The following is a 22,943-nucleotide window of genomic DNA, read 5'->3' as shown; positions in this document are numbered from 1 at the left end:
GGGTATGCCAACAGGGCAGCTCATCCCTGTGCAGACGCTGCTGTAGCGTCCTGTTCTGCACATCACAGCTGATGGCAAACTCATATGGAGGAGAGCAAAAGCCAGTGCAGCACTTGGAGATTAAGGCAGTGAGTCTAGAATGAAAGAGGCTTCTGATTTCAAACAAAAGTGACTGTGCATCACGCAGTTGTCATCACTAGTCCTCAGTACAACTGTGAAACTTGCAGTTTTAGTTGCTGCGTTAAACATCTGAATAAATTCCCCCTGTGACCTTTGTGACCTTGGTGGGAAAATCCTGCAGGATCACTCCCACAACTCTGAGGTCTTTGAGCGTTCTCAGGTATTCATGAGTAAAGCAAAACACAGACAGGAGATGACACAGCTACTACTGCTCACCTGAGCAAGAAGTCTCTATTGAATAGATCTTGTCTATTGAACAGAATTCACTGGAAAAGATTATCATTGCACATAATTTCTGTTAAATTAACTCTGCCTGATTATGAGCTTTATCAGGAACAGAAATAACCAGCAATCCTCCGGCAAATAGTTTAAATGAGTTAGCTTAAAAACTGCATTAAACTGTCTTATCAAATGATGCAATCAAATTAAAAAATTATGTGCTCATAAATGAGCTAGGAACAAATGTACAAAGTTGTTATGGCAACTGAAACACTGAAGTTAAAATTATGGATCCTAAATCCTCGCAAATAAAAGTAAATTAATTTCCAAGGTAATTGGAATTTCTTCCAAAAATTATTTATCACAGCATCATCTTTTATAGTTTCAACAGAATTGATTTGATGGCTTTCTAATGAAATATAGTTAATCAAGAGGAAGGTTTCAGTAGCTTATGAATTGCTATCATCTTGATATATAACTTCTAGTCATCAGTTACACTTGCTGCACCATTTCAGTTTTTTTTCATTCATATGATTTTATTCATCACATATATTGTATATTTTACACCTGAGCAATTATATTGTGATTGCTGTTATGTATTGCTTTATTGTAGCTCATATTTTTATCTAATCCATTGAATCCTACTTAATACTTGCCTTAGTTACTTTGAAAAATACTTCTTTTTTATTCTAGTTATCTTTAGCAGTACATTTAAATGTGCTCGTGTGAGGTGTCTGCAACACATGCTACTGCAGCAACAGCATTAATAATCATTAAGACTTTTTTTTTCAAACAGTTTGCTAAAGTAGATGGGTGTAACATGCTGCATTCCGTGGAAAATTTATCCTAGGAATAACAAAGCTGCATGTCTGCATTTTTAGTGGAGCTTGTGACTGTACTGGGACAATTTCTTAAATTTTTGGGATTTTATTTAAGTCAGAGAATGTTGACAACACTGGTGTCATTACTGTGCTCTGTGAGAACGTGGTCTTTAGTTTGTAGAATCAGAACAGCCATAATGGAAATGAAGTTTTGGGGGGTTTGGGTTTTGTTGGTTTCCTTTTTTTGTTTTTTTCCCCAAGAGGCTGGACCAACATGCAGAAATGTTATTTCAGTCTTCTGCTAAAAATCCATGGAAGAGAATGGTACCGTTCACCCCCTGAAACAGTGATTTTGCTGTTTGTACGTATGGTTTGTACATAGCTGCCATATTATCCCAGTAGATTTTGCATAATATCCATAGTAATTTCTATAGTTTTTCTATCATTATAGGGTGTGAAACTGGACAATATTTATCTAACCTCTGTCTATAATCCAGATATTTTCTCATTTCTCACTCTAGAGAGGCAGAGGCAGAATGAACAACTTCATCATCTTGAATCATTACTACTACAGAATTCTGGAATCACAAAACCTTTGAGGTCAAAGTGACCTCTGGAGATGATCTGGTCAAACCCCTTTGCTCACACACACCCGCCCAGAGCCAATCACAAAGAGCTATTCCCAGATGGCTTTTGAGTATCTCCAAGCGTGGAGACTCACATCCTCTCTGGGCCCCTGTAACAGCGCACCCTCTCAGCAGAAATGTTGATTCCTGATGTTCAGAGGTTTGCTGTGTTTCATTTGGAGCCTGTTGCCTCTGGTCCTGTCGCTGGGCACCACTGAAGACCTGGCTCCAATCCTAGCAAAGAATCTTCTTTGTACCTTCCCTCCAGATATTTACAGACAGTTTTTGACAGTTTCCCCTGAGCCTTCTCTTCTTTGGGCTGGGCAGTCCGACTTCTCTAAACCTCTCCTCTTACAAGAGCTGCTCCAGCCCCTTCATGCCCTTCACAGCCTTTTGTTGGACTCCCTCCAGTCATTCCATCTCTCTTGTACAGGGGAGCCCAGAATTGGACCCAGTACTTCACATGTAAACTCACCAGGACTGAGGAGAAGGAATTAGACAATAATATGGCAGTATCTTTTAAATTTATCCTTGTCCTTCGTCTTTCTTGCCCTTCCTCCAGGTCTCTTTGAAGACAGCTCTTTATAACAAGACTCTGCAAACATTTTGTTGTACTTCTCAGCTTTATCTATTCCAGTGAAAAGCCCAATTCTTTCAATCATTCTTCATTGGTTACATTTTCTAAGCAGCTTATGAGTCTTTTTGCCCCTCTTCAAATCCATTTTTAGTGGGTCTGTAAATATGCATATAAAATCCAAAATTAGACACAATATTCTTCCAGAGGCTTTACCAGTGCCAAGTTTATCAAAATAATTACCTCCATGTCTTCTGTTTTCGACTTCTGAATACAACCTCTAATTAGTCTTTCTTATTTTGCAGCAACACTGCTTTCTTGTTTTAATTCCACAGAATTCCCCAAGTCTTTTATTTGATATTTGAAAGTTACTTTCCATTTTGGTTTCCACCTTTGAAATGGGTTTGGGTTTCTTTTTCCCAAGGAGTACTTTCTGCTTGATTTTGGAGTATGTATCGTAACGATTTCTGAACATTGCTTCCATCAATGTCCACTCCCTTCCTTATGTGTTACCTGCAAAATGTTTCATCTTTCTTATTTGACTGCAATTGTTAATGAAAATATTGACTGTGGACCCATCATATCTTTGTGATACGTATCTCAAAGTATTCTTTATTTGATAACTACCTTTTGAAAATGGATTCTTCTAATTCAATATGTATTTTCATTCCTCTTCACAGTGATTTTATCTGCATTGTTTTCTTTTTTTACATTGAGACAATGTCAGGTAGAAACGTGTAACAGTTTTACAAAGGTCAAAATATGCTACATTTTTTTCTTTCCTTTATCCACTAAGCCAGCTACCTTGTAAAAGGAGAAAATTATATTAGTTTGACATGATTTGGTTTTGATAAATCTGTAGTAGCTGTTTGTTATCATTTTAATTATCTCTAAGGTGTTTAGAAGTGGATAGCTCAATAATTCGTTTGGTATCTCTGTGGATATCAAAATTAATTCCCTAAGTCTCTGAGCTCTGTTTTGCTCTTTTATATCTCTGGTTCTATATACACACGTAAATGTGTATGTGTGCTTGCATGTGCATAAGCAACATCTTTCCCTTGCCATAATTATTTGGAATCACCCTCATGACATTTCAAAGATCATTAATAATAGTTCAGAGATTCTGTTTTCAGGAGAATGTCATTGTTCTGTTCTGCCTTGAACTCAAAACACCATCTCCTTTCTTCTTCTTTCCTTGACTACTCTGCCTGAGATAGCTAACATGAATGGACAAAATTTCATTTGTTCTGTAGAAAATACTTAATACTTTACTTGAGGCAGAAGTGAAGCTTTAACAAGACTTGGCTACTTGCACTTGAATGTATATTTTTATGAATGAGTTAATAAAAGAAATGTAGTAAACTTGTGAAGTTTTGTGATGTCTGGAGCAGCAGTCACTGAGGTAGGTAGTTGCATAAGCACATTGTGAAGTCTGCCTTATTTTAGTACCTTGTATGGAGAAACAAAGATTTTAGAAAAAAAGTACAGGTATTTTGCATACAAAAGACACTTCATGTCTGTCAGCAAACCCAGTCATATTGAAACAGGCATTGTGGAAAAAGCAAGAGACCACCTAAGTAGACTCTTTATTGAGTATGTAACTACCAGTGAATAAGATTATATGGTGACAGCAGCTCTCAGGATCCAGCTGAACCAGAAAAAAGAACCAAACCCTTAGGCTCAATGAGAGAAATGGGACCACACACCTATGTGCACATACAGCCAGTGGACTGCACCACATTTTTTAGATTGTGTGTATTGCTTCTACTTCTGAGCCATAAGTACATTTAGAAGGAAAGGAATCAGATGATCCAAGTCCTTTCATCTCAGAGCCTTACAAGAAAAGAGTGAGACGTACAAACTAAATAGATGTGTTTGTGTTTAATTAACTGCACTGCTTGTGGTGTGGTTTCCTGTGAGCATGGGTTGTCCAGTCATTATAATGGGAGCAGTGTGAGCAATACCCCATTGATATCTACAGCTCTCTGCTGTGCAGGGGAAGCAAAGACACCAGACGGGAAAGGGGAAATCGCTGTACATCTTTAGTCCCTGTGAACTATTTTTCAGCCTTTTTGGTAGATTTCAGAGTTGTAAGCCTTTTACCAGGGAAGATGCTTTTGTGTATTGCCTCTGTGCTGTAGAGAATCAATCACTTCTGGTCTACTCCAGTTCCAATCTGAACCTGGAATTCAGGACAAGAGAAATTACCGGGCACTGCAGAATGCTTTTAGTAAAACTGTACTGTTCCTGCTGTGCCTGGATTTGGACAAAACTGAGGGCAAAACAAAAGGAATTAATTACTTTGGACAATGATACTAGAGCTTGGAATATGAACTCTGTGCAGTATGAACTGCACAGAAATTGTTGGCTTCAGAATTAACCTTAAATTCTTTGGCAAGTAAGTCTCATAAGCCGGATACAAACCACAAATACATTTTACTTTTACCCAAAAAGAGTCTTTATCCTTTCTAATTTGTTGTTGCATGTCATATGTACCCATTTTGTTTTGGAAATAAAGATTCTGACTTAAAAAATGTTGTCTGCTTTGAAAGTGCAGCTTGTTTTTTAAAGCAATGAGATTTCCTTTTTTTTTTTTATTTTTTCCCCCCACAAAAATTGTACAGTTTGTGGCTGGTTTTTGTTATACATTGAACTGTCTGAAATGAAGAAGGGACTCTGAGTTCTCCAGCACAATGTGAAGATGTAGTGTGTCCCTTAGAAATTAATAAAATATCATGATAATGCTGTGAGTTTAACAATAGCACATTGCCATCTGAAGACTGTAGAAATTAACACAAAATTCCACAAGAAAAACAACTGAAGAAATTGCAAATCATAAGGGATGAGTGACAGAGCTGGAAACTGACTCTGGTGATCTGGGATTCTGCTCCCTGATCTGAACTTCCTGTCAAAATCTGAGAGCTCTGTCTGTTTCACATAGCAAGATAATAGACAAATTTTTTTTATTCCAGGTTAAAAAATATTATTCTCTTTTAAATTTCTGGATAGTTTGTGAGGGAAAAACCCTTTAACACATGAGTTCTATCTCCTAATTGTGAAGTTTCATACAATTGACAAATGTTTCCTTACTAGTCTCATTGCACATAGAAGAGGAATAAAAGTGGAAGAAAAATTAACCTGGGACCTTTTAGCAGAGAATTATGTGGATAGGAAAAGATAAGACTGCAATTTTGAATCTCAGCTGTATGGTATTTCTTTGCAGTAAGAGTTTCCTTTTGGTCTTTTGTTCAGAGTCTTTGGTCATATCAGCTACCGTTCGGACTGGGAACTGGTGAAGGTGGACTTCAGACCATCCTTCCCCAGGGAGTGCACTGATGAAGACTATGAGTCTTGGGAGCTCACAAATCTGCAGGTATTCATGGTTTTATGTTAACTGACAAAACTTTATCATAGCTTTCAGATTCGTATAGAGTTTTATGCTGAGAAAATGTTTCCAAATTGAATTTGGATTCCACACCCCCTGCTTAGTCTCCTTATGCTGATTTCACTGGAGTTTAAAGTCAGAGAGGATTTTGTGTTCCCTTTGGTTGTGTGATCTGTGTCCCGAAAAAGGCAGAAGTATATCTGGGGGACTTCCATAATAATAGGTGGTCCTGCTGGATTGGGAAGCATGTCCTATAAAGTGAAGTGTGTAATATTGATTGAAACAATTTCAACATGCAGTTGTGTTCTGCCAACTTCCTGACCACATACCATACTCATATATAAATTGCCATAAAGTCAATTCCAGAAGTAATTTAGGATCTCAGTAGACCAATCACATAACAGAGTCCAGTTGTTTTGAGCAATACCCTTTCTGCAGTAATGCACTAAGTCTGTGCTAATCATGATGCTCTGGCCAAATCCACTTTTCAGAAGCAAAATTCTCTGTGCAATGTACTGATTAAAGAGACCAATATAAAGTGGAATTTTTTATTAAATGGAATACATAATATTTATTCATAATCATTCTAATTTTTATGTTCTGCTTCTTCTACCAGGGTTGCTTTATTTTTTTGCATTCTACTCAGTGTTACTCCAGCTCTCATTTGCTAGTCCTCATGCCTAATTTTACACCTCTTGTTTGGGACTGCTGTGTGTATACAAAGAATGTTACACAGATCTGAGCCTAAAGAGTAACAGTGTCTTGGGGTATTGGCATTGAAATCTCTTTCAGAAATTAGAAACTACTGAAATGACTTTGACAGAGTACTTGCAGCTGCCCAGTTACCAGTGGAGTGAGTGTGTATGGAGAGAATTCATTCTGTGTCCGCATGGTTGGTGCTTCAGGTGGACAGCCAAAATCAGATATGATGATTTAGAGAAATTCAGCTATCTGCAGCCAGATGAAATTTTTAAATGGCCATTCTGAATTTTGCACACAGGTTGGGCACTTATGAAATATAAATTGCACTTGCATTTTCATGTGCATCTTCAGATTTGTGTCCTGGAAATATAACCTGTGTTACAACTCTGTAATGGCCTGTTAGTGGGCAGCAGTGGATATGAGGGCTCTCTATACCTATATATCTGAGATCACAGGGTTGGTAAGGTTTATAGTCTTGGCAGCAAGACCAGCCTTTCTCAGGACAGCACAAGGTCTGTTTGTGGAGGTTCTGTTGCAATAAGTCCAGTGCTTTGATACTCAGGGTGATCGTTGCATCATGGGCCAGCAGAGAAGCTTCCGGAAGAGGAAGATTTCATCATGGTGCATTAAAGGGAAAAGTTTCACCTCGGCTCTCACCTCCAAAGTTTGTGAATGTGTGAACACTGATTTCTTATGGTGAGTCTGTCTGTGGGCCTTTTGACTTATTTCTAATAAATATTTATGTAGAGTTTGAGATGGGTTTATTTTCCTCCTTTTTGCCCCTGCTCCCATAGCCATGTATAAGCAAATGAAAAAACAGTTATTGAATAACAGGTTTCTTTGACATTTGCATTTGTTTAAAAATGTTGCCATGTTTAAGATTTTGTTTCACATGACTGAACAAATTCTGATATTTTTCTCTATTGATCAAGACTTGAGAAATGACCATTGAATTAATTTTAAAGGCATGCTTAAAAAAAAAAAAAGAAAAAATGATTGGTCTGAGTGTCAAAGGAAACCTTTAAAAAAATCTTTTTTTTTTTACCAAGGGAGGTAATTTTGCAGAACTGACAAAGTAATTGCAACCAGTTTTTCCCCCAAGTGTACACAACTCCCATTGAAATTAGAACAGAATTGGCTTCATCAACTTGTGTGTTCATCTAGTAGAAGAACACTGAAAAAATATATTGACTTTGAAAAATGTAGTTTCATTCACTCCAAGCTGGATTGCACAGTGAAGTGGGGATAGTAACATGTTAGGTGTTGATGTTTTTCAGTGATTATGGGTTTGAGCGCTCTGCCCCTCTGAAGCTGGAGTCAAGCAAATGCTTTGCTGACTTTTGGTTTAACCCAGAAGCACCTCCCGAAGACTGTGTGTTGGGGCAGGCATACACCAGCAGCACTGGGTAAGCTGATTTTACATTTCATGAGCTTGATGAGGCTTCTAGAGAGGGAGAGAGTTTTTCAACCAGCAGCCTCAAATGTGGTTTGAAAGAAATTCACATTTAAATACTTAAATGGAGTCTACGGGAGAGCTGGAGAGGGACTTTACACAAGGACATGTCGTGATAGGACAAAGGAGAATGGCCTTAAACTGAAGGAGAGAAGTTTTAGCTTAGATAATAGGAAAAATTCTTTGCTGTAAGAGTGGTGAGACACTAGCACAGGTTGCCGAGAAAAGCTGTGGATTCCTCCTCTCTGGAAGTGTTAAAGGCCAGGTTGGATGGGGCTTTGAGAAACCTGATCTAGTGGAAGGTGTCCCTGTCCATGCCAGGGGGGTTGGAAAGAGATAATCTTTAAGGTCTCTTCCAACCTGAACCAGTCTATGATTCTATGAAATGTAAATTAGGGAAACTGTAAAAAAAGGGAAATGGAAAAGTTCTTATTCTGACATAGAGCATGAGCAGAAGCTTCTTACAGACTAATGAAAGGAAAATATTGCCTTGTGTGTTCACAGCAGTTTAAAAACTAATCCATTTGAGAAGAGGGGGAGCTGTCATTTAAAAATTTTAAAATTTTTGGTAATATTTTGTATCTATTATTACACTTCTGATAGGAATGTTCATGAGCCTTTTAGCTCATTTCTTGGGTTCAGAGTAATTTTCAGTTTGAATGATTTACTCTGAGAATGAATTACTCTGAGGAACTGACAACATCTCACAGAATTTCCACGTTTCTTACTTCCATAAGGGTATAAGGAGTTCTGTGGAGAATAGATTCTTTTCCTGACCATATGGGACACTCAGAATCAAAGGAAAGCTTTGGTAACTATAAACAATACTGCACAGAATATACACTACAATGTAGTCTGACGTCTGTGCTGAGAATAACTTGCAGCTGGCATCTATTCTGGCTTATCATAACACCATCACAGTCGGCTGTGGAGATGAGAACCAAATGCTGAAAATGTCCAATCTGGCAATAGAATCACAGTCTCTGTGTATATTTACCTTACAGAGGAAAATGCTCCTTTTGGGTTGCGGCTGACAGCTGGGATATACAGAGTGGGAATTCAAAAGATTGAAATGTAACTCTGATTGTAAAGGATGTTTAAAAATAAGAGACCTGTGTGAAAGTGATCTGTAAATAATTACTGTACACATCCAACCATTTCATTATTAGCACTTTAAAAGTGTGAGTCCTTTCACTCTCTTATACGGTTGTATTAAACAAATGCTTTAAGTGTTTTAAGAAACGAATCGGTTTGGAAGCAGCAGTTAAGCAATTAGTTCTGGGTTAATGTAGAAGCTGTTTGGTCTAATTTCTTCCTGATTTTTGGGATTTGAACCAAGACCTCTAGAGCATTGAAGACTTGGATGCTAGAAAAGGGTATGACAGAGAGGACAGCCGACTGTCTAGGTCCCTGAGGGCTAGTCAGGCATGTTTCTATGTTGGAAAACACAGACTCTTCCAATGCATGCAAATGAAATTCTCATCCATGCTCCACACCCTCTTTCTTCAGCAGGTTTCCCCTAGTAAAGGCAACAAAGGTACCCCGAGTGAAAGTACTTGCATTGTTAGTTGGCTTTGATTATCTGCAATCTTATCTGTTTGTGAACCCAAGGAAAATGCTGTAGCCTCAATCACACATGCATTTGGTGCCTCTGCTGGCTTTCTTTTGCTTACCTCCAATTCACTGTGCCCACTGTTTACTGTTTTTGCAGGTACAGGAAAGTTGTTTCTAATGTGTGTGAAGGTGGAGTAGACCTGCAGCAGAACTTAGCACACCATATGTGTCCCTTGATTGCTCCCAAGGGACTGCAGATCAGCATCAGAGAAGAAAGTCTGGCTGTTAGGCCTGGGGAAGACATCACCTTCATTGTCCAACAAGAGCAGGTAGTAATAAACATTGGCTACATGGAAGTTGAATTGCTGATTTTAGGGTTAGTTTCATTCCTAGCTGTTTTGCTGCTGAATGAAGATTAATTTGTACTTGAGACAAAGATTAACAGCTTTCTAAATACTGAAACTTGATTTCAAGTGAATAAGATAAGCCATTAAACTCAGTGAACCTCCAAATTCTACCCACAGAACAGGATTTGTCTCCTCAGCAGAAAAGGCACGAGTTTCTTGGAAAGTCAGAGTAACTGGAATACCAAAGTCTTCTTGTACTGAAAATTTCAACTGCTGTATCAGAGAAGAACAAAAATGGAGAGAACATTTAATACATGGGTTTAGGTTTTTTTGAGAATCAGCCTTTCAGAAAGGAATGAGGCAAAGCCTTACAGAAATCAGCAAATAGCTCAGCATAGGAACATTTTTATATATTAGTTGTGTTGCCAAAGATACAGAGAGACAATTTTTGTTTATTGAGAGACAATTCCCTAAGGGCCTGACCAACAGCAGCGAGTAACTTTTGGATGAATTTTTTGCCATGGGTTTGTTTTCTCATGCTTGTTTTTTAGCATTAAGCTATAACTGCTCTGCTCAGGTTACCAGAGTATTGCAATCCTGGCTAACCCCACTGGTTTGCAAGAACTTGAAGAAAGTTCACACATTTTGGCAAACCTGTGCTGTATAAATCGAGCACTTGGGATTTATTTCTGTAATAGAATCAAGAAGGTTACGTGCAGAACACTGGGCTGCTTAATGCTTCACAGGCTCTGTCCCAGTGCGTGCAGTGCCCCAGCAGTTTGTGTGGCAAGTCCTGCTGCCTTCTCTTTTTAGAGTTTGTTTGGAAATGTTTATTGTAAGCCTAGAGCATTTGGTTACAATTTGGACTCTAATGACTTTGATTGGCAGTTTGACTTTCTTCCTACTGAAGCTTTAATGAATCTCTGTGGCAATATGAAAAACATTTAAAATTATTCAAAAATCTCCAGAAATAAGGGATCTTGAAGAGAATCCCTTGCTGTGTCTTTTGGTGAAGTCTTTGCTCCATACATCAAAGAGGAAGAGAGATTTAGAAGAAATATAGCAGTTTGGTGCCCTCTATGGCTAAGAATAATATTTAAACTCAAATGTTCTGAGCACTGCTTAGGACTTAATCTGTATGACAAAGTCTAATGAGAATTTGTAACAATTATTGAGTTTAAGAATCAGCTCTACTACAACAAACTAAAGCATACTACTTTCTCTGGTGAACAAAATTAATTGGCTAGTTGTTGTTGCATGTCGTTAGGTGCAGGAATACCAGACATCAGAGAGGAAAGGAAGCAGTCTTCTGGTACATTTGGGCAGTTTGCAACTGTCCTTAGAAATAATCATAACAAATAACTATACCATCATGGTCATAATTTTTCCCAAATTTTGTTGGCTGAATATATGAATAAATAATGTCATAACAATCTGCTATTTTTTTGTGGAAGTGGATGCCCCAATTCCTTATAGATTTATCTGCCTTTTCCCTTTGTCACTGCTTTGCTATCTCTCTGTCTTTACTGGTCAGGAAATAGAAATACCTTGGTGTTTTGAAGAAAGCACCCTCATTTTTACACTTGGGAAATTATTAGAATAAAACCTTAAGAGAACCTTCCTCTACTGTCTTTCAATGCTGGTTTGTGTCTCACCTGGAAAAAAAATATGCACGTACACTTGTTAGCATTAGACAGAGTGAAAAAGAATTGAATGCAAGCTAATGCCATCTAAAGAGATTCCACTTACTAACACATTGCTGGCAAGGAGATATCTCTTCTGCTTTAAACTTTAATAACATATTATCTCCTCTGCAAAACTGTGCTCTTCTTTTGTCAAAAGAAAGATGTTATTTGGGAAAAAAAACTATTCACAATGAAGAGGCTTTCACAGTCCTTTATGTGTCTTGAAATATTGTGCTTAGGTATTTGATAGTTCTACAGGTTCTTATTATGGGTATTTTTTACATTAGAAGCAATGTTATTTCATGTGATAAAACATGGAAGAAAATTGTCCACACTACAAAATAATAAAAGGAGGAAATAGTAGTATGTTTTCCTTCCCTTTGTAATGGCAGGGTACGTAGGTTCTTGGCATGATACCTCCTTTGATTTTCAAAGGATCATAGAAATGTAGAGTGACAGGTTATAAAGGACATCAAGGATCATCTGGTCCAAACCTCTCTTGGAAAAAGCATAGGGCTGGATGAGATGCCCGGCACCTGTCCTGCTAAATCTTAGAGTTGTCCAACTCTGGGTAATTCACCAGTTTCCTGGGGAGATTATTGCAATCACCGATCATTGTCATCATGAAAAGAATTACATTATTGCTGCCTTTTAGGATTAAATTTTGAAATAAAGCAATTTCAGAGAATGGCTTTTGGTGAAATGAAGTGATTTTTGAATACTTTAATGTCAGTCCTTTCCTGCTTTGATGGCCCTTCATGTCGCTTGACCAGCATATGGGTGTATACATTCCTTTCCTAGAGGGAAGGAAGTTTTTGAAGTCAATACTTGTGTTTCCACAGCAGAGAGGCTTTCCTATGAAGCCTGGCCTGCAGCCTGCCATGATCTCTGGGAAGCAAGCAGGAACATCCACACTGCTGGAGGTCAAGGAAACAGGGCCACTTGCTCAGGCAGTGTTACCAGTAGTGTTGAGAAAGTGTTGCTGCTCACAGCGAAAACGTATTTTCCTTTGACTGCGTCCAGATGACCAGTCCATATGGCACAGGCCTGATTTCTTTCTTGGGCAGCTATGCCATGACAACGTGAGTGATGGACATGTTTGTCCTCTGACAGAGGTATCAGCCTTGTGGTACTTTAGGCCTGAATTTAGGAGCACAGTATCACTTAAAGGAGCACTTAACAGAAGTATTATGAATTATAAATTCCATGAGCTATTTGACATGACAGAATTATTTGACTGGACTTTTAAACCATTTCCCAAACTCAGCTCAGTGATCTGCTTTATTAAGCATGTATCTAATTTTGCACTAGAGCATGTTAGTTCTTGGCATGCTGGTAGCTCAGTGTAACGCTCTACAGCTCTGTGTAAAGATCCCAGCTTGGGTGTTAAAGGCCACATGGTTGACACTCAGAAGTAGTGGCTGGAAAGTGCTGTGAAGAACATCTAAGCCAGTTAATTTTACTTTATAACTGCATAAGGCTAGAAGCATGTGCGATGAGTAGTAAATTGCTAAAATAGCAATCTTCTGTTACTTGCAATCACATCAGCATCACTTTTGAACCTGGGGCTGCCCTGCACCATTATGTTACACAATGTCCAGCTGCATTAAGAGAAGAGTGATGGTTTCTGTGCCATATAACTTGGTTAGTGGTCTGGGGTATATCATTTTAAGGCAGCACCTTGCTCTGTAAACATGGTATTTTCTCTATTAGTGCACACAGCATCTGTTGCACTAATGTAATTGCCAGGGCAGTAGTGGTTTTACTGCAGCTGTTGCAATTGGGTCATGATGTCTGGCTGGGGCTGAAAACGCTGTTGTGATTCTGTAAAAGGTGATGAGCATGTGTCCTGTCTATTTTGGTTGTGGCTGTTGAAGATATCTTTGATGTGTTTTCCTTTTAGGGAGATGTATTGAGTACCAAATACCAGGTAGATCTTGGAGATGGCTTTAAGGCGATATACGTGAACCTGACGATGACTGGAGAGCCCATCCGTCACCGCTACGAGAATCCTGGGATTTACCGCGTATCCGTGAAGGCTGAGAACGTGGCTGGGCATGACGAGGCTGTGGTGTTCGTCCAAGTCAACTGTAAATCAGCTCTTTAGTTTTCTTACTTTGGCCACTGTGTACAAACCTCATGTCAGCTATGAAGTGGAAAAGAAAATTGCTAGTCACAATTAGGAAAGACCGTATTTTTTAATATCCTCATGCAGTCCTGCAGTGTTGTGTGTTTTTTATGCTGAGGCTTGTAAACCTAATCCAGTAGGAGGTCAGAATTAGTTTTGTTTGGATTCAGCAGAAGGATGGTTTATTAATCTTTTAAATAACAAGCATACCTCAGTATAAATTTCAGGTTTGATCCATCTTCCTGATTCAACACCTCTTGTCAGCCTTAGCAGCTAAAATTTAATACTTCAAGCTATGTCTTTGTAGAGCTTCCAGGTGCAGTGTAAAGCAAGTTAACAAACGTGTTGGGAAACATGAGTTCTTGGATGATTTTAAAAAATAGTCAAAATCTCAGTAGTTCTAAATCTAACTTTTAGGTAGTTAATTCTCACAGAGTTTTAAATGGTGCTTGGATATAACTTCATGTTTGCAGGCAGTATTACTTGACTTGTACTTCTCTTCCTCTCTTTAATTAAGACTAAAAAAACCCAATCAAACAGATATAAAATAAAGAATAGCACAGCCCAGGGAATATCATGCACCATTGCAAGCTTAATGTACCTCAGACATCTCATAACTGAAATGAAGAAGGAAACTCAAAAGTGGAACTGATTTCTCCTCTTCCTTTGAGATTCAAGACAGCTATTGCCTGTTTTCAGATGCGTCAAAAAATTCAGAAACGAGTAACATCAAAGGAAAAGACACTCATCTTGCATTCTCCAGGTGTCTGTTTTCCTCTGTTGTGAGTGGTGTGTCTTCCATCCTAATCCCAAAGCAATGGAAATCACTGGAGCCATATACCAGGTTGTGCACAGAGCCATCTGCTTTATGTCAGCTTGTCTAGTGACTGCTGATATTTTTGTATTTTGCTACTCAGTGTCCTTGAGTTTGGAGTTTCCAGTTCTTCTTTGAGTAGCAGACAAAGCCAAATACATTCATGCTAAAGACCAATCTCCTGTTAATATCAAGCAGAAAGAATCAGAATCAAATTTTGTACCTCAGTATCATTATCTGTTTCTTTGTTGTGCTTGTTTTTTAAATCATTTGCCAACTCCAGAGAGCTCAGATAAATTACTTAGGGCTTCACTGTTACTTTTGAGAAGCTTCTAGGTGCTGAGGAGTAGGCAAAGAAATAGTAGATCTGTATAAGCAATGAACAGAAAAAAACTCTGTGTGACATTCTTGTCTCCAAGAATAACTTCTAACCCTTCAGAGAATGACAAGCAGTAGCAAGCCCTGATGGAAAGCAGAAGACCTTCTCAAAGTGTGCTTTTTAATATGGCCTATGTTAGAATAAACAGTAAAACTAAAATATGTTGATTCTCTTGTATGCAGCAGATTTTAAAATTGCAGAGAGCAGAGCTGTTTTGCACAAGTCAATGACTGGTGCGTTGGGGGGACTTTGGTGCTTAAGTGCAGAGGCAGCAGGGCACTGAGGCAGATGTGATCCCTTCCTGAGCCTGCCCCTGGATGCTGCACAGGGACTGGCAGACTCAAGGAAGTGTGTTACACAGCCTGCTTGAGTAAATGCTTTCCATGCGATTTGCTCTGGTTAATTTTTTAGGTAAATTACAAGATTTGAGGAAATTAGTTTGCACTAATTAAACTGCAATTTCTGCATTCTAGTGAAACACTGATAGCCATTAAGGGACATTTTTCACTGTGGAATACCATGAAAGCAGGGGTCTCTGTAGAATTCTTCTTTCAGGAGTCAGCAGTCCCCAACTGATGTATTTTTCCCAGGGAATTATTTCAGAGGCAAATGGTAGAGGAAATCTTTTCACTTTTGTCAGGTTGCTGTGGGATACTCTGTAATGCAGGACAATTATAAGAATTTTGGCCTGTCATCCAAATCATACTTTCTGATCCAGATTAAACAATCTACAACTTTCTAATGAACTGCAAGAGAAATTAGAAATTAGAATTAGCACAAATGTGAGTAGGCAACTGTAGAGGCCCAAGAACTCAGAATAAAAAGAACTAAAGAAGAAGTGCCTACATACATTAATACATATGCTGCATGCATTTTATTTTTCTTGGAACTATGACCTGTATAATGCGGAACTTTGGAAACTAATGAAATTTTAACTTAGTTAAATATAAATCATGTAACTTCAGTCTTCATTGCACACACTTAAGGGTGCTATGAAGCTTTTTCAAGTGCATTATGGAATTGTGTAACAGAGACAAGCAGAAGGATTTGCAGTAATTATTTTCAGCTGTTTAATATACAGAAACAGCAAACTTGAAATTACAGTCATCATTCAAGTAACAAACAACTTGGCCTCTAAAAATTTTGGAAAATAAAGTAATTTTCTTCAGGAGCAAGACCGTATCTCAAAGTAATCAGATTCCTCTGTGAAACCACAAATTTATGGCAAAAGCAAAAAAGTTTCACAGATCCTTCCAGAAGGAAAATCTATTTCTAGGAGAAACAAATAACAAATGTAATTAAATTCTTAATATTTCTGAATTTTCTTCAAGACACCGTCACCAGAGAAGCATTTTTACTCCTCGGGAAGCTACTGAAGAAATAATTTGTTAAAACACCTGACATTGAATTAATATAGGTGGTTAAAGAGTTATTGGAGAAAATGCAGAGTAAAATAGAGCCTTACATTTGGATGAAGCACCGCACAAACTAGATGAAGTGAGGTGGAAAAGGGCTTTGGACAAGTTGCTCTCAGAAGTTCAGTCAGTTCAGTCAAAGTGAAATTAGAAGTGAACCAGCAATGACTCAGTTCCTGATACAAAGATAAGAGAAATACTTTAGAGTAGTGTTAATTACCGTTAAATTTGCACTGAGATGAAAAACATTTGAATGAGTTAAAAGATGTTTAGAATGGAACAGAAATGGATGGGTTAGTATTCATTCTGTGTAATGAATGTTGAGCTCTGTAGTGGTTTCGTATCCCAGGTAGTTTGTGCAGCTGAAGGTAAGAAATTGTAGTTACCACATTGTACTGTTAAACAGCTTTTACCTTCAGACATCCTGATAAAGACATACTGGGAAACCTCTGAGGGGAAGATTTTCTTTCAACACAGTTACTGTACTGTGAAACAGCATAACACTAATAAACATAACACAAGCAGATAAAACCGTTGTAATGATGCATTTCTTTTAAACAAATAATAATGTTTATGGTTTTAGTAGTTCAGAAAGGAATAAACTTACTCTAAGGCACATTTTGGAGTCCAGAGGTTATCTATTTTGATTTGCAAATAAATGCTCCCCTGATGTACAGATCTATTTTAAAGCATGAATTAATGAGATTTTTTGTGTCAGCCTAACAGCTGATATTTTATAATGAAAATGAGTAGTCAGCAGCATTCTTTTTCAGTTTTCTGATTTTCCCTTAGCAATTTGAGATTTGTTAGAATTCTATTCATTTGATCTTTTGTTACTGAGTTTAAAAAAAGAAAAAAAAAAAAAGCTGAGATTGCCTTTTCCAGTTTTTTAACTGGAGTATTTGCTTATGTGTTCTCAAATTGAATATGAATGAAAAGAATGGGCAGGAGAGAAGCCCATTATGTTGATCTTATTGCTTTAAGATTTTGTTCCAGGGATTTTAGGGTCATCTGGGGGATGTTTTTTAGTTGAAAGGAGGTCTTTCCAATTATGTCCATAGCTTTCAACGTGGAGGTAAAAGAGGGAGGAAAGGAGGGAGGGAAAAATAAATTCAGGACCTTATGGTGAGCAGGTGGGAGGCTTTTGGGGAAGGAGGTGTTAATAAATAGATGGATTCTTGTTCAATGATATTTTTGGAACTTTGTTCAGCTCCACTCCAGGCTTTAAATTTAGAAGTGGTTCCAGTCATTGGGAGAAACCAGGAGGTGAACCTGACAGCCATCATACTGCCTAAGAACCCTAATTTGACAGTTTTCTACTGGTGGATAGGAAACAGTCTTCAGGTACAGAAATGGTTTTGATTATTTCAAGAGATTATTTCAATCTCTTTCCAATAAAAGTGGTCCCTTTCTTTCAATTTCTAAATTGTTTGCTTTGTGGGAGGGAAACAACAATTTCTTCAACTTCATTACCTGTGGAAAAAACCCAGCTTTTAGAGGAGAATGGATTTGAGATCATAACTGGTGAATGATGAAACTTAGATTTATGTACATCCAAGCTAATAACATGAGTGATGTAAATTGAAGTGCTGAACAAATATATATATATATATATATATATATATATATATATATATATAGGTTGTTTGGGTTTTTTCATTGTATAGGTAAATGTTTTCTGTGAGTCTAAAGTAACTGTCATATGAAAAATAAATATGTTATCCTAAAGGATTTTGAGGACACTCAAACAACCTAGTGTCATTCATTTGGGGATCAAAGTATAAACATGTCCTAGAGCATTAAATATCCAAGTATTTCTATTGGGGAATATTTATTGTATAGCTGGATTAATTTATTTTAAGGTAATTTCTTCAATAACAGATAAGTTAGATATTTTCTTTATGAGGCAGACTAAGTGTGACAGAGGAATGCTTCAAGTAAGTGCAGTGAACTTTCTTCTTGTGAATGTGCTGTCTACCCTAACCCCAGCCTGTATCTGTTCATCATTGTTGACTTTGCCATTGCAAGAGGAGGCACTGAGGGTCTTGTGAAGGGTTTTGTCATTCTTAAGGATGTGGTAAGGGAGCAGAGTACCTCAGCTACACCTTGGAGGTGACTGTGGGCTGGTGCTCTAAGATGACAGCATTAAGCCTTTTGACCCTGACATACCCTACATTTTTTGAGGCAAATGAGTTGCTTCACATAATCTTGTAGAGATTGTTGAGTCACCCTCAGACTCCATTAATTTTAGTGGGATCTGACTGAAAATCTAATGCTCGACTGATTACTCTAACATAAATATCTGGCTGCTATTCTGATTATATAGGATCCTTTTAGGGAAAGAAAAATTCTATATTGAAAATTTTAATTGACCAGTTTTATAGAATATTGAAAAGTTTAGGTTTGATGTGCTTTTTTTGTGATATTTTTAACAACAGTCTCTTCCAGCACTGTTCTCATGGTTCTTAATGAAATCCTGTTTTCAACTGTTCTTTGCTTTTTTAAAGCCACTGCTTACATTGGAGAGTTTTCTGGTGACAAAGTTTGCTGAGACAGGTGATGTCAGAGTTACAGTGCAAGTTTCCTGTGGGAGCTCTATGCTTCAGGACTCAAAAGTTGTCCATGTTTTTGGTGAGACATTAGTCTTTTTCCTTTTTTTTTGTTTCACGTGTAATTTTATTGGACCTCTAAAACCAGCCCTACCACAAGTGAACCTATTGTAAAACTAAATCTAATGCCAGATTTAATTGTTAAAATTAGAGACATGAACAGTCACTAAATAACTCCACAAAGCTGAACAGTGGGATTCTATGGGAGTTTTAAACATTTTGTTTCCTTTGCTTATTTTAAATGTCACTGTGGTTCCCAGATGCTATATGTGTTTAAATAGTATTTCGGCCTGTGACTAGAAAGTTTCCCAGAATTTGTAAGTAAAGTAGTCTAAATACCTCTGAAAAAAATAAGGAAAATGCTCTCAGCGTTGAAAACCATGTCAAATGATTGCCTTTCATCACAATATATCACCATTACCTTGATGTTTATCTGAGATTTTAGATCAAATATACCTCTGCTATAATTATTAAATAACCCCTCAGCTCTTGTTCCATACTGTGTCCTGGTGTGGCTTTTTCGTGTTTTATTATGTGGTGACAAGGCAGAATACTGTGGAAAATTCAGTGCTGGGAAATTATTTACAAATGTATTTGTGCTGTCACATGTGGGGATTGTGATAAGTATAAAAGCTTTTATTTTAATGCAGAGCTAAAGGCCTGCAGATATCATGCAATACAAGACATGATACGTCTCTGTTGTCTGAAGAAGATTCTCTTATTTTTGCTTTTAGTATACTTACTAATTTGAAATAATGGCAAAACCCCCACTTATGCTAAATTGAGCTTTTAAGAACCTTCTCATTTTCAAAGATAAATGAATACAATATTTATATTACCACCTATAAATGCATCAGCTTTTTAAGAAATCTTTAGAAGTATAACCTTCTTAGTGTGACTACATCAATGGCTTTATCATTCTAGTGCTTCTTTTGCCAATCCTGATATCAAGAGCATGAAAGTACTGGCCATCAGGAAAATAAAGAAACTTTTGAAAAAGAAAGCCATGTTAAAATAAAATTCCTTTGGAAATATTGAGGGGAAGCAAATTTGACTTGTGCATTCCAGAGGTTCTCTATCCCTGCTTTGCATCAAGTCCCCTAGGTTTTCATCCAAGGATCCTGTAGGGAGAAAGGGAAGATTTTAGAGACTACTTTCTGAGGTTTATCCCATTTCTAGTATTTCAGATATTTTTGACAATATCCAGAGAAATATTGTGGGTGTACCTTTGTTTTATTTTTTCTTCAAAGAGGGAAGTAGTTAGCCTTTGTCATATGATTTCTGTTCTTATTTTCATATCTAATTTATGGTGTAACGTATTCATTTTATGCGGAAAACAGAAATGTGTAGTGGAAAAACCCCCACATGCTTATGATTCAGTAAGAATAAAATCCATTGGTACATTATCATTTCAAATAAAAGAAACCAATGACTTCTTTTTAATACTCCCTTATTGAGCTAGGGGAAAATTATTTGGAACATTATGACCCCAGAGCATGTATGTAAATCTGCTTTGTTTCCTTTTCTTCCTCCTTTCTTTAGTCTTTGGGCACAATTTTGATGGTGTTGATGAAAATACAGAAAGAAATGGAATGCCTGACAACAGAGAGCAGCAGGGGTCCTAGATACTGCAGTGCTGCACAGCAAAATGTGCTAAATAGAGACTTTTAGTTCTATCAAACCCCTTGTGCAATCTAGTTTATTTCTTGCTATTTCTTTTTGTTGTTCTAGATCATTTTCATGTTCTTCCTCTGAAGTTTACTAAGGACCTGGACATGTACAACCCCGACATACCAGAGTGGAGGGAAGACATTGGGCGGGTGGTGACGCGACTTCTTGCGAAGGTGCTCTTTCAGATTGGTCATAAAATGTTCCCTCACCAGCCATAAAGCTTGAAGGTTAAGTTAATACCTTCTCATTTAGAAGGTATTTTGCAATGGAGGCAGAGCAAAACAATAAAGTGAACCTCAGGAGCCACATTTCATGCAAGTTTGAGCCTAGTGTCACTTTTAAGTGCAAGCTGTCGACGATGATACTGTAACACAGACAGTTTAGGTCTAACACAGCCTAATTGGCAATTAATGCTAAATATTGCTCTCTGGGATTAGGGGTAGACATATTAGCAAACACTGCTGACTCCAAAGCAGGAAGAGTCAAGCAGCTCAAATGTGATAGATTTAGAAGCTAAGCCATGTGTAGTATAAAAGACATCATCTTTGTGTAAAAACAAAGCAGAAAGAGTTTCCTAGCTTGTTCTGTAACTTTGAAAATTATGTATAATATATAGGCACACAATTCATACAGTTGTTTTTCAGAGCATGTTCACAAAAGAAATCTGGATTTGGAACAGCTGAATCCTGTAGGTTAAATCAAGTACAAACTATGCAATAGTGCTGTGGCATTAGATCACCTCATGGAAACTTTGGGCTTGAGAGCTCTTCAGGCACACACCCTGCCAGCAACTGAGGGTGCACAACTGGCTTCCATGAGGGCAGTAGCACTGAGGTACAGCTTGATATTGTTTATAAAATATTTGAATTTTAAATCATTTTACTCTTCCTGGATTTGCAGTCGGGCAAATCAGGTTCTAAACTTTTATAATTTATACTTTCTGGCTTTTTTTTTTTAGATTCTTATCAAATGTCAAATTAATTTCTTGCTTTTATCAACTTAAACTCATTTCATAATGAGTTCCACTAGTGTCAGTCAAAAATATTTTACTCCCCTATAAAATGACTCTTCTATTTTAATAATTACTAAAACATTTGCCAGAAGATACAAATAATTTAATGGAGTTTCAGAATCTGTTTGAGGAAGGCCAAGGAAAGTGCCCAGGGTCTGGTCACTAAAATTGTATGGTTGCATTGTACAAACATATAGAAATTTGGGACTAAAAGCCAAATTTGCACAAACTGTTTTAAAAGAGATGCACTTGACTTTCAGGAGGGGAATTAAGGTATTCATTACCATTTCGGGAGCTGAATCTGAGTGTTCTTAGTCTCACATTGAAGGACCTCTTTCTGTCCATTAAGCACCTTCCTAAGCAACCTTCAAAAGCTAAATTTAGCTGTAATGAACACGCACTTCTAAATCTACACTGTGTCTGAATGGCCACAAAGAATCCTAAACCACTAGAGATTTTTTTCTATGTTACCTCAGAAGTGCTCGACCATTGCAGAGTTTTGATAAAACCTAAAAACCTCTTCATTTTGCTTCTTTTCTTGATGCCACTGAATTACTGTAATGTGATAACAACACTTAGGTCTTCCAATATTCAAAGAGCAACACACATTTCAGTACATTTATGTTTGGCTTTGTTCATGTTTCATCTTCTAGTGGAATTCTCTTTAAATATTAAGGATCTGAACAATGAAGTCTAAAGGCCATATGTGGAGTTACCTATTTATTTTATATAAAACACAAAGTGTGTCTTTGTTGTCTTCACAGGAGACCAGTATACCTGAAGAAACACTCATGACAGTTGTGAAACCTGGTCTGCCCACAGCTGCTGACTTGCATGTGCTACTACCAGCGAATCAACCAAAAAAGAAGAGAAGCATAACAAGTGATAAGGTAACCAGAGCAGTGCACATCTGCCTAGGACAGCCTTCATCCTGTTTTGCAATAAGTGGCTGCACTCTCATTGCCTTTATTTGAAATTAAGAGGTGATCCCTACCTATGTAAAGATCTCATTCCCATCTGTCAAGATACATGTGAATGCTACAGCAGCTGTATCTGCTGTGTTTGACAGTGTCCAGTATAATCTACTTCTTTCTGGTATTAGCATGTTTCTCAAGAATATTTAACATTGGTCTGTCTTTAGAACAGAAACAGCAGTAATGCATGTTGTTCTGTGAAGATCCATTAGAGCAAAGAGTCTCTGCACTGTCTTCAGAAGGACATTAGATTTCAGGTCCAAACAAGTCCAGAACCATAGTCATTGACCCATGAAGTAAAGAGCATCAAGCAAGTATTTTCTGCCCTTGTAAGAAAATGTCATTTTCAATTGGTAAAAAACAAATTTAGTGATCACAGGACTGAAAATCAGATA

General features: G+C 37.5%; 1 protein-coding gene across 9 annotated transcripts in view; it reads left to right on the top strand.

Moving 5' to 3' along the window:
- Positions 1-22,943, top strand: part of SORCS2 (sortilin related VPS10 domain containing receptor 2) — a 538,926-nt gene that overhangs the window by 488,495 nt on the left and 27,488 nt on the right. For all 9 annotated transcript variants that reach the window (XM_038134561.1, XM_038134560.1, XM_038134557.1 and 6 more), the window contains exons 15-23: positions 5,673-5,793; positions 7,070-7,203; positions 7,785-7,913; positions 9,672-9,843; positions 13,450-13,636; positions 17,493-17,626; positions 18,790-18,913; positions 20,623-20,735; positions 22,339-22,464. In XM_038134561.1, coding sequence (XP_037990489.1) covers positions 5,673-5,793; positions 7,070-7,203; positions 7,785-7,913; positions 9,672-9,843; positions 13,450-13,636; positions 17,493-17,626; positions 18,790-18,913; positions 20,623-20,735; positions 22,339-22,464 — 1,240 coding nt within the window. The remainder of the gene's footprint in view (positions 1-5,672; positions 5,794-7,069; positions 7,204-7,784; positions 7,914-9,671; positions 9,844-13,449; positions 13,637-17,492; positions 17,627-18,789; positions 18,914-20,622; positions 20,736-22,338; positions 22,465-22,943) is intronic.

This window comes from Motacilla alba, chromosome 4 (assembly GCF_015832195.1).
Source record: "Motacilla alba alba isolate MOTALB_02 chromosome 4, Motacilla_alba_V1.0_pri, whole genome shotgun sequence".
Taxonomy (NCBI): Eukaryota; Metazoa; Chordata; class Aves; order Passeriformes; family Motacillidae; genus Motacilla; species Motacilla alba.
Note: the sequence above shows the minus strand (reverse complement) of the source record. Positions and strands in the feature narration are given on the sequence as shown.